The following is a 13,040-nucleotide window of genomic DNA, read 5'->3' as shown; positions in this document are numbered from 1 at the left end:
CCTGATGTAAACAAGACGAAAGTCTTTCTCTGGTCTGCATCCCCTTAAAAATTGTGTGTATTGAGCCGTACTGTATTGTACCCATTCTGCAATCTGTTAAATAAAGTTGTCATTCATTCATTCATTCATTCATTCATTCATTCATTCATTCATTCATTCATTCATTCATTCATTCATTCATTCCGTTATCAGCAGCGACAATGAGATTTCCGGACGTAATTTTTCCAAAATAAAAGAACAATTCTGTCAAGTCTAAAACACACTAGTTAATGAAAGATCTTAATTTCCACATAAACAACACACCAAGCATTTAAATTAACCTATATGTACAATCAAAAATATGTTTTCATGTGATAATAATGGTTATTATAGTTTTGATAAAGTTACCCTCAGTACCTAAATGGACAAATGCTGTTTAATGGTAAATGGTGCATTTATATAGTGCTTAAGTTATAGTGGTTAAGTGTCTTGCTCAAGGACAGTTCGACACGCTGCCCAGGAGGAGCGGGAATCAAACCGGGAACCTTCCAATTACCAGACGACCGCTCTACCTCCTGAGCCACTGTCGCTTGGACTATGTGATATCGATGATCTATATGATATTTGTATGTCATAAATGTCTTGATGAATTGAAAATGGAGGCCCCTTATGTAAACAAGACGGAAGTCTTTTTTGGTCTTCATCCTCTTAGCAGTTGTTAGTATTGAGCTGTACTGTATTGTACCCATTCTGCAATCTTTTAATAAAGTTTTCTATCAATCAATCAAACAGTACTGCTCAATACAAACAACATTGTACATTTACCGGGGCCAGTTTCTAATTGCAGCCACCCTCTAGGTCTAGGTGGTCTTTGAGAGCGGTTTTGAAGGAGGGTGGAATGGGATTCAATTTTTTTTACGGCTGTGGGTAGGGCGTTCCACATTATTGCGGCATAATTGCGAAACGTGTTTAGTCTCTTGTTTGAGCCGAATCTGGGTTGAACATGATTTGTGGAACTCCCTCTGGTGTTCTGGTCGTGGAATTCACTGACCTTTGGGAAGTATTTCGACATGTACATGGGTACCTTAGTGGTGTAGTGTATCTTGTAGACCAGGCCCATTGCAAGTTGCTGTACTCTGTCGTCTACTCTAAGCCATCCTAGGTTGTCAAAGTGGGCAGGGGTAAGGTGGGTTTTAGGAGTAAGGCCAAGCAGTAGTCTGACGACCAGTTTGTTTTGTCATGTTTGTAGCCTTGTTTTTAGGGCCTTTGAGGTGCTTTGGTACCATGAGGTGCAAGCATAGTTGTAGTACCATTGAATGAGTGCTCCTGTTAGAGTCTTCAAGGTCCTTCTTCCATTATTAAAACAGTATAGTAACCCATGGTAACCACTCCCCGAACATTCTATGCCAGATAAAAGATACACAGCACACTACAAACCTACAACAAATTGACCTGATCTGCTTATAGTTTTCAAAGGTAATACATCTGTGAAGACACATCAAATGCCCAAACTCAGAATGATCTGTTTTATTGAAATCTGCATGGCAGTAAGTTTACTTCAGAAGTATGATATTTAGTATGATATTTCGGTCCCCAAAATGAATGGAAGTGAATGAGGAGCCTGACACCTGGCATGAATGGTGGGTGATGAGTATCCCTTTAACTTGAAAATTATGCAACTTTTAAAGTAGGCCTACATCAAATTACACAGTGCTTCTAGTGCTTAGCTTTTGATTGATTGATTGAAAATGTTATTAACAGATTGCAGAATGGGTACAGTACAGTACAGCTCAGTATACAATTGTTAAGTGGATGCAGACCAGAGAAAGACTTTCGTCTTGTTTACATCAGCAAAAGACGATTTGCCAAGCTATAGAAGACTCATGGATTCTCTTACAACTAGGGATGGGTACCGAATTCGGTACTTTTGAGGTACTGAACCGAAACACGTCGGTACTACCGAGTATCGATTCAAGTGAGATAAAAAAATTAAAATTAAAAATATTTTTTTGTATTTTTTGATTTTTTTACCTTTTTTCTTTTCATGTCAACGTTCACACGCACAATATATGCTTACCTAGGATTTGACTTGATTCAACAACAAAGCAGTCGGAGCAATGGCAAGCCGAAAACTGTCGAAATTGTAGTTATTTGAAGTTTGGATTTCTTTCCACGACTGATGTAGGTAAATAAAATTTCCTGAGACTAAAGTACAGAAAAAAGGTACCGTTGGGTACCGGTATCGATTCACAGGTACCGGTACCGTATCGGTTCAAATGTGAAAGGTACCCATCCCTACTTACAACGCACATCGCACAACGCACAACGCACATCACACAACACACAACACACAACACACAACACACATCACACAACACACATCGCACAACACACATTGCACAACACACAACACACAACACACATCACACATCACACAATGCACATCGCACAACGCACATCAAACTTCGCACAACGCACATCGCACAACACACAACACACTTCACACAACACACAACACACATCGCACAACACACATCGCACAACACACATCACACATACACAACGCACATCGAACTTCGCACAACTCACAACACACAACACACATCGCACAACACACTACTCACATCACACAACACACATCACACAACACACATCGCACATAGCACAACACACAATACACATCGCACAACACACATCGAACTTTGCACAACACACATCACACAACACACAACTCACATCACACAACACACAACACACAACACACAACACACATCACACAACACACAACACACATCACACACAACACACATTGCACATCGCACAACACACAACACACATCGCACAACGCACAACACACATCGCACAACACACAACACACATCGCACAACGCACAACACACATCGCACAACTCACAACTCATAACACACATCACACATAATAGGGGCTCAAGCCCCTATTAGACCCTGTGGACATTTCTGCTAACTATACAGCAATGTATACATAATAATAATAATAATAATAATAATAATAATAATAATAATAATAATAATAATAATAATAATAATAATAATAATAATAATAATAATAATAATAATAATAATAATAATAATAATAATAATAATAATAATAATAATAATAATAATAATAATAATAATAATAATATAATAATAATAATAATATAATAATAATAATAATAATAATAATAATAATAATAATAATAATAATAATAATAATAATAATAATAATAATAATAATAATAATTAAATTAAATTAAAGCAAGTTTTCTTCTTCTAAACCCATTCCGTGCCTCTGAGCCCATTCCGTGCCGTACATTTCTGTAATGTGACTAGTGTATCAAGGGTTTAGTATTATAAGCAGTTTACACTACAGCTTGGTAATAACAATAATACCAGGGTAAGGCAAGGGAGGTAACAGGGTAATGTGGTTACAAGGATATTACCAGTAATTACCGTTAGTAACCCGTTGTTACTCCTGTAGTGACAGGATGTACTTCCCTTCCACTACTGATAATCTAAAACAGAGTTCCCGCTGAGCGTCCGTTAGCGGAGCACAAGACCTGACATCTTAACGTCCAACCAATCCGCGTATAGCTATTTATTAAAGGGTCCGTTGAGATTTCTCAAATGCATACGCCTAAGTTGCCTTTGCGACCGGCTGGCAGGTTTCACACACAGCAGGTATGTAACCCCAGCAGAGTGAGCTGGCTTTAGGTGTGTATTTACGGAAATAAACATAATAAAACGTGGTATGAGATTCCATGTTTTGATAGAGACGGCCCCATCGTTACCTAGTCAGGCTCCCATGGTTCCTGTGGTGCTAGAGGGATGGGGCAATGGTTATGGACCCCTGAGAAAGACCTCTAGGCTAGGGATGTGATCCTTAGGATTTTCTTGTTTCTTTTTGGTGGATAGGGTGTTTGGTCACACAAATATCTGTCATTCTCCTACTGAGATTCCTGTTTTGGGGCCCCATCCTAGCTTGGGTCCCCCTGAATTACCCGCTTGTGTCTGTACTAGGGATGGGAATTGATAAGATTTTATCGATACGATTCCATTGTCGAACTAAGCTGGTTAGAATAACAACATGCAACTTGACATTTCTGATTGTCATTTATCATTTATTGTCAGAAAAATACAAAAACTGTAAACAAATTAATTAACTATAGGCCTACACTTAAATAAAATGTATTTGAGAACTAATTTAATCTATTGAACTGTAGTTGCATTCAACAGGTCGTTATTGCAAAAGACAATTTGTTAGCAATAACCTACCTGTATAAATAAAGGCCAGCTCAGTGTTCTCTCTCTGTCTCTCTCTGCAATGAGCATGGCTATTTAGCTAGATAGTGGCTAACGTTACTTTACCATGTAAATTAATGACTAGGATGCAAAGCACTTTCAGTTTTCACTGCACACACAAAATGGTCGCAATATCGAGCCCTTTAGGTTTTCCTAGTCAAGGAATTAAATAGTCTGCTATGGCTGCATGCGTGGCGCTAACGTTATTGTTTTTAAATGCGCAACTGTCGGAAAAACATGGCATCGATAAGAGGAATCGATAGTCATGGAGGCATGCGATTCAGGAATCGGACAATTAGGAACCGGTTCCCAATCGATTCCGATTCTCGATTCCCATCCCTAGTCTGTACTCCTCAGGAATATACATGTGCACACTCCTCAGGAATATACACATGTTCACACTCCTCAAGAATATACACATGTGCACACTCCTCAAGAATGTACACGTGCACACTCCTCGGGAATTAGGGTGACCAGGTGTCCCCCTTTTGGTTGTACTGTCCCACCATTTGACCAAATGTCCCGCGTCCCTCATATTGAGAGGATGTCCCTCTTTTCGAAGCCAAAAAAAACATGCGTCTAAAAGCCCCTCCCTACAGACAGTAAACGTAGCAATCCGCCTCTTGTCCACACACATTGCTCTGATTGGTTATATACTTTAGCGTGCTGCTTGCCTGCTTGTGACGTGACTGAGACTGAGTCGTGACGCTACCTCATATCGCAAATCTGATTGGTCAAAAAAAACACAACAACATTACAAGCGAACTAGTTCAAGATGGAAAGCAGTAAAAAGAAACGGACCTGCAGTTACGACCAAGACTGGCAAACGACACATGACTGGGTGAGGCAGATGGCAGGCAATCTGCAGCAGGCTTTGTGTTTTGTGTCATAGTTCGTTTTCAATTGCGCATGGAGGAGAATACAACTTGAAGCGCCACAGTGGACGTGAGTCTCACTTGAAAGTGGCTCACCAAAAAGAAACATCCAGATCTATGGATACATTTCTTTTTAAACCAAACAATGATAGCCAGACGGACAAGGTCACTGCAGCTGAGATAACAAGTGTCTATCACACAGTACAACACTCCCATTCATACAGGTCAGCCGACTGTGGTAACCTTTAACCTTTGATTTAAATCTATTCGGTGAAGACCATGGCAGTTATTCTAATATAGAAACACAATTTATTTGTATTATTATTTTTGTATTATACTACACTGTTTTCCCTAGTTCTGTGTTAACAGGGAATATCAAACACAAGACATTCCTGTCAAGTGATGACGTTTGAATATTTAAAACAGATGTTAGGTGGTATTTAATTTGTATTTATTTTGATTTAACCTTTAACCTTTGATTTAAATCTATTCAGTGAAGACCATGGCAGTTATTCTAATACATTTTTTTACATTATCTATCTGTCCCACTTTGTCCCACCAAAATCGTACTGTTGTCCCACTTTGTCCCACCAAAATCGTACTGTTGTCCCACTTTGTCCCACCAAAATCTTACTGTTGTCCCACTTTTGGACTTTTTGCATCTGGTCACCCTATCGGGAATATACACATGCACACTCCTCAGGAATATACGTGCACACTCCTCGAGAATATACATGCACACTCCTCAGGAATATACACGTGCACACTCCTCGGGAATATACACATGCATGCACACTCCTCAGGAATATACACGTGCACACTCCTCGAGAATATACACATGCACACTCCTCAGGAATATACACGTGCACACTCCTCAGGAATATACAGTACATGTGCACACTCCTCTGGAATATACATGTGCACACTCCTCAGGAATATACAGTACACGTGCACACTCCTCGGGAATATACACATGCACACTCCTCAGGAATATACACATGCACACTCCTCAGGAATATACAGTACACGTGCACACTCCTTGGAAATATACACATGCACACTCCTTGGGAATATACATGTGCACACTCCTCAGGAATATACACATGCCCACTCCTCAGGAATATACACATGCACAATCCTCAGGAATATACACGTGCACACTCCTAGGGAATATACGCAAGCAGCATTTCCCACAGTTTGATCGGCCATCTGTGGCAGGGGCAGATTGAACGATCTCAAACCCCGCCCTCTTTTCTTGATACTCCAATCACAACTCTTTGTCTCCCGGTATGTGGTGGGCCTGTCTGATTTTGTAAGGGGCCACCACAAGTAAAGGATGCACCGTTATGGCACTAGAAGCATCATTTGGTGATTCTAGAGCAGAACTGTGCCTAGGGGAATTGGGGGACAGGGGCTCAGGCAACACAATGGCATCTTTAACAAATCTCTTTAATGGCGAGGGGTGGAGTGTGCCCTTGTTTAAATAGGGAACCTCTTTTTGTTGGTGGATATTTTAAGTGGAGGTAATGGTATGCTAAAATCCGAATGCAAAAAATAGAAAACACTTTCTAAGCAGGCACTTTCTGTATGGCAGGGCAGGGGCTCAAGCCACCTTTGGACCTTATCTGTGCATGCCTGTTCCGGAGATGTTCTCATCCTTTATCCAGAAAACTACCAATGACGTATTCAGCACAAGATAAGATAAGATGCGATAAGATAAGATATTCCATTATTGATCCCCTTGGGGAAATTCGGGAACATTTAAAAGAAACCGTAAAAAAACAATAATAGGCTAACAAAATCATTGACCCAAACACGGCGCTTGTGTGTGTATGTGCTCACTGCTGTGTGTTTGTTGCAGGAGGCATGCTGTGCCTATGTGATAGGTCTGATGGCAGTGTACTGGTGTACAGAGGTGCTCCCACTCGCTGTGACAGCTCTGCTTCCCACCATCCTCTTCCCTGCGTTCAACGTCATGACGTCCAAAGATGTAAGTTGTCCATGTATTAACTTTGTATTTTTAAATTCAAAGTATTAAGAGTGAAGTACTGCTCTTGGCTTTCTTATGATTTATTGTGCCTTAAAACGAATAAAACTTCAAGTAGACATACTTATTGCTGTGTTCTGTAAAGTAATTCAGAACTGTCTGCTTTAAACTACTCTCTAACCATGGGAGTAAAGCAAGACCCCATCTGTAGAGATGCAGGGGGAAAAGGAGGAGTATATGACAAAGACCTATGGCTCTGATAGTACTAAACATCTCCAACGTTTATGTGTATCTGCCAATTTCATGATTTTATATGTCTATTTTACGTGTATCGGTGACAATCAAAATGTAAACAAAGAGGCCTAGATGTTAGATCCTAATATGAAAGATTACGTGATTTGATGTTCTATGCCTTATTTTTACTGTCTATTTTGCTGCTGTCTATTTTATGCTAATTTTATGCTTATTGTATGCCTAATTTTATGTCTGCACTTTATGCATTGCTCTTGATCTGCCAATTTGGTGCTCATTTTATGCCATTTTATGTCTCTTTTACTGCTGTGAAGCACTTTGAGCTGCAATTCTTGTATGAAAGGTGCTATATAAATAAAGTGTTGTGGAAGTTGATAAATAAATCTAGTGTCCACCACAGTGTATTATTATTATTATTATTATTATTATTATTATTATTATTATTATTATTATTATTATTATTATTATTATTATTATTATTATTATTATTATTATTATTATTATTATTATTATTATTAGAGGTTAGAGTACACAGTATGCAGTATAATACACAGTATAATACGTTACTATATAGCTATAAACACTTATATATTATATACCTATAGTAACCCATTATAACATTTAGCCAATACCATGTGAATGCACTATTAATCAAAGGCAATGTCTCAGGATAGGAAAATCAGTGCTTTCTCCGATTCAAAAACACAGGACGTGATGTTAAACATTCCTTTGTGCCAATAACTGGTGAGAACACACCAGATGTGACTTGTTGTTGAAGGTGGTATGTGATTCACAGGTGGGGGTTCTTTAATGTATGTGGGAGGTCTTAGCCTGGGTTAGGTACAATCGCAGGACAATCAGGCACGGGACACATCATCAGCAGTATTCCCTTGTATCATTGGGCGTTTCGGCATTACGACACTATACACAGAATTAGAATCATAATCTCTTTATTTGCCAAGTACAATTTTGCATATACCAGGCATTTGTCCTCTGCATTTAACCCGTCCTAACTATTTAGGAGCAGTGGGCGTCTATAACCCAGGGAGCAACTCCAGTTTGAATGTCAAGGGCAACAGCAGGAGTGTGTACATAGCATGCATATGTTTTATAGTGGCAGACAAGAGGGAAACAACAGCAACAGCAGACATCACCGTGAACAACAAGCCAACTGGGCAATACTATCAAAGGAATTAACTCTCTCTCTCTCTCTCTCTCTCTCTCTCTCTCTCTCTCTCTCTCTCTCTCTCTCTCTCTCTCTCTCTCTCTCTCTCTCTCTCTCTCTCTCTCTCTCTCTCTCTCTCTGTTTCTCTCTCTCTGTGTTTCTCTCTCTCTCTGTGTTTATGTGATACTGTATTAACCAGGTGTGTATGCAGTACCTGACGGACACTAACATGCTGTTTGTTGGTGGCCTGATGGTGGCGGTGGCCGTGGAACACTGGAACCTTCACAAACGCATCGCCCTCAGGGTGCTGCTCGTCGTCGGGGTGCGACCTGCTCTGTGAGTAACCAGTCCTGGATAGCCTGGTGTAGGGTTGGGGTTTTAGGGTCCCGCCAAAACCGTCTCCCTCTCCCTACTCTCTACGCAAAGGGGAGTGGACTTCCCACTCTCCCTCTGTCATTGTCTTCACCCTCTCTCTACCTCTGTCTTCCCCTCTCTACCTCTCTCTACCTCTCTCTACCCCTCTCTACCCCTCTACCTGCTCTGTGAGTAACCAGTCCTGGATAGCCTGGTATAGGGTTGGGGTTTTAGGGTTCCCAAGTATGTCCGTGTTTGGGTCCTTTTTTCAAAATCTAAACTGTTCTTAACCCTTTCACTACCACACTTAACCGTCTGTAGTGTGGTAGTGAAAGGGTTAACATTCTGTAGTGTGGTGGTAGTGAAAGGGTTAACCATCTGTAGTGTGGTAGTGAAAGGGTTAACCTTCTGTAGGGGAGTTCGCGACCCTCTCTGCGCCGCCCCCTATCTCCCTGTCTCCGGCTGTCCCTGAGCAATGACTGGAGTGTTGAATGTCCCGTGATTAAGACGGGGAGGACGCGACCCTCTCTGCGCCGCCCCTGTGCCTCAAATAGATTCGCTATCAGCTCTTATCTTCAATCTTTCAAAATGTTCAGTTGCTATCGCTATCAGCTCTATCTTTAATCTTTCAATATGTTCAGTTGCTATTGCATGCACTCATCTGTGTTTCACTACACACTTGAGTGCATGCTTACCAACTGTCCGTCTGCAACACTACTATCACCGACATCTAAGAAGGGAGATCCCCCCTTGAATGGCCCTTCTAAGGTTTCTCTCCTCCACACTGCCTGTGGAGCATTTTTACCTATTGTTAGGTTTTAGTGAGTTTTTCCTTACCTTCGCGTGGGGTATGTCTGGGAGTGCTTGCATTCTTTCATTTATTTGCATTTATTTTAAATTTGTTGGACCTTATGGTGTCCTTGTTCTGTTCTTGACTTATTGTTATGTTTTCTTCTTGACTTGTTTAAAGAAGACCTGTACGGCCCATGGGGACATTAACGTGTGTTGTTGGGCCTTATAAATAAATTTGATTTGATTTGATTTGGTAGTGAAAGGGTTAACCTTCTGTAGTGTGGTAGTGGAAGGGTTAACAGATAAAGAATACTGATTCTGTGCATTGGGTCTATTTTGTTCATGATTTGGGGAGAGTTGGTGGTTCCTTACTGTGGTGGCCCAACACTTCTGAGTGAGAACCGTCTCCATTTGACCAGTAAGGCCGCAGTACACTGACTGTGGAAACGATCCTCAGCAGGTTCCTAAGAACAAAACAACCCATTTGTGGAGAATACAAAGTGATCATCTACAAATTGTGTAACACGGGGCTATATGTATTTTCCCCATCTTCTCCACTGACCTGTGAATAACCAATCATCCCTGAAACAAAGTCCGTACACATGTTGCCAAGAAAAATTAAAATCCACAAAACATTGACATATTAAAGGTAGAATATGTAATGTTGTCAAACAGCGATCTCTAGGCAAAAGATGACACCATTTTTGTTTTTGTCTGTTTTTGCCACCAAGATGGGTCTGGAGGAATTCACAGTATAATAAGTTACTAAACTCTAACCCACATGTCCGATCAAAACAAAAAAGTAAACAAAGCGCAGTACCAAGTGGGGCTCTTTTGCCTAGAGGTCATTGTTTGACGGCATTACAGATTATACCTTTAACAACTGGCACCTTCACATGTAAAAACATTATGACATTATATGAATTTGATCTGAATATGAAAGAGTCTTAACTTACTAGCAACAAGCCAATGTGTCGGCCGTGCACCATTTATAGCCTCCAAAGGATTGGCGGCCATTATACTAATCGGAGGTTATAAACGGTGCATAGCCGACATCAAAGCAAAGCTGAGCCGCGAGGACCAGACGCAATAGACAGAACAAACAAATGGCAAAGGCAGAAGACATACAGCAGTAAGACTCAAAGATAGCAAACACACGTGAAGAGCAAAGAGACGGGCTAGGAGATAGTAATGAATTGGTATAGTTACTGGGTGGCAAAGAGTGGCGGGAAATAGTGGAGAGAGAAAAGAGGGTGGGAGGAAAAGAAAAGAGGGCGGGGGAAAGGAAAGAGGGCGGGAGGGAAAGAAAAGAGGGCGGGGGAAAGAAAAGAGGGCGGGGGAAAGAAAAGAGCGGGGGGGGAGAAAAGAGGGTAGGGGAAAGAGAAAAGAGGGTGGGGGAAAGAGAAAAGAGGGTGGGGGAAAATAAAAGAGGGCAGGGATTGAGATTGAGGTCCATTTCAGAGTATTTTGTAGGTAATTCGAGTCACCAGCAGCAAACTAGAATAATATGTAATAAAACCCAATGACTAAGACACAGTAAAAATGGGAGGAAAGGACACATGACTCTAGAAGTATAATTAATCAAAATCACAAAGAGGGGACAGAAGTATTTATGACGGGGTGGCTAAGTGGCGCAGTGGGCAAGGCGCTCGCCACTAATGCAGGAGATGCTGGGTTCGAGCCCAGCTCTCGGCGTTGCTACCAGCTTGGCTGGTCGTTCATACTAACACAATTGGCAGTGTTAGGGGTGGGAAGCTGGTGGGTGGGGATCGGACGTTGTGGACAGCGACTCCTACAGGTTGGTTGGTGCGCCTGCACAGCAGAATCAGGAAGCGACGGGGGCAGCGTGAGCCTCCCACGCGTTACTCCTCGCCACTGAGAGATCGCGCTGTGCAGGTGAAAAGATGCGACGGCTGCCTCCTCGTGTACCGGAGGGGACACGTGATGCAAGGCTTCGTCCACATTGCAGCCGGCCAGTGGGAGGCATGGCCTAACAGTGTTAGAGACAGGGGAGGGTAGAATTGGACGATACGAAATTGGGATGGGAGAAAAATAGAAAAATGGGAGAAAAAGTAGATAAAAAAAAAAAAGTATTTATGACAAGTTGGTGTGACCTATACTCACAAGTTGGTGTGTGGTTAAGACCCCCACTTCTGGAACCACAATTAGGGGTGCTCGATTGAGGCAAAAATCGTAATCACGATAATTTTGATTGATATTGAAATCACGATTATTAAACACGATTACTTTATTATTATTATTATTATTATTATTATTATTATTATTATTATTATTATTATTATTATCATCATCTTGTCATCTTCTACAAGATACCAAAGACGTTTCAAAATTACTGGAGACAGTTATCCCTCCCTATCAATGCAAACCGCTGCGAAGGAAGGGTGTGCCGCATTTACAACACAAGACAAAATGAGAGCAACACAGCATGCGGCACAATAATAGTTTTAACTCGATTATCTTGTTTTCATGATTGTGGGAAGCCAAAATCATAATTTTAATTGAAATTCAGTTAATCGCCCAGCCCTAACCACAAATACCTTTACTGGCAGAGGGTTGAATCCCGCCAGAACCTTCTCCCTACTCTCTATACAAAGGAGAGTGGACTTCCCGTCCTCCCTCTCTCTCTACCTCTCTCTACCTCTCTCTTCCTATCTCTCTCTACCTCTCTCTCTACCTCTCTCTACCTCTCTCTTCCTACCTCTCTCTTCCTACCTCTCTCTTCCTACCTCTCTCTACTTCTCTCTACCTCTCTCTTCCTACCTCTCTCTACCTCTCTCTTCCTTGCTATACCTCTCTATCACTCTAGTCTCTACCTCTCTCTACCTCTCTCTTCCTCGCTCTACCTCTCTCTACCACATACCTCTCTCTACCTCTCTCTATCTACCTCTCTACCACTTTCTACCTCTCTCTACCTCACTCTACCTCGCTCTACCTCTCTCTTCCTCGCTCTACCTCTCTCTTCCTCGCTCTACCTCTCTCTATCACTCTACCTTTCTCTACCTCCCTCTTCCTCGCTATACCTCTCTATCACTCTCTACCTCTCTCTACCAGTGGCGGCCGGTGTGAACTACATTTGGGTGGGCGCGGGGGGGTGAAGGGGGGGGGGGGGGGGGCAAGCGGACAGCTGACCAAGCGAATACTGACTCATAACGTTACCCCGTTTCCAACGTTAAGTCGAGTTCATTCATACTACACTAGTACATGTCCACTGTCCCACAGTCCCAGACTGTTGATGTATATCCACTGTCCAGACTGCATCCAGCTAGCCAAATAGCTTCTTGTTAGCCAGGTTAGGC

At 41.6% G+C, this 13,040-nt stretch overlaps 1 protein-coding gene across 1 annotated transcript in view; it reads left to right on the top strand.

Annotated features, from left to right (window-relative positions):
- The window catches only part of LOC311232836 (Na(+)/citrate cotransporter-like), a gene marked incomplete at its 3' end in the record, with an annotated part of 45,636 nt that overhangs the window by 500 nt on the left and 32,096 nt on the right, over window positions 1–13,040 (top strand). The window contains exons 2-3 of the mRNA XM_084319656.1: window positions 7,035–7,163; window positions 8,777–8,913. Of these exons, the coding sequence (XP_084175782.1) occupies window positions 7,065–7,163; window positions 8,777–8,913 (236 nt within the window). The 5' untranslated portion in view covers window positions 7,035–7,064. The remainder of the gene's footprint in view (window positions 1–7,034; window positions 7,164–8,776; window positions 8,914–13,040) is intronic.

The sequence above is a fragment of the Notolepis coatsorum genome, assembly GCF_963971535.1.
Source record: "Notolepis coatsorum genome assembly, chromosome: 8".
Taxonomy (NCBI): domain Eukaryota; kingdom Metazoa; phylum Chordata; class Actinopteri; order Aulopiformes; family Paralepididae; genus Notolepis; species Notolepis coatsorum.
The sequence above is the reverse complement of the archived record's forward strand: the minus strand, read 5'-3'. Positions and strand labels throughout refer to the sequence as shown.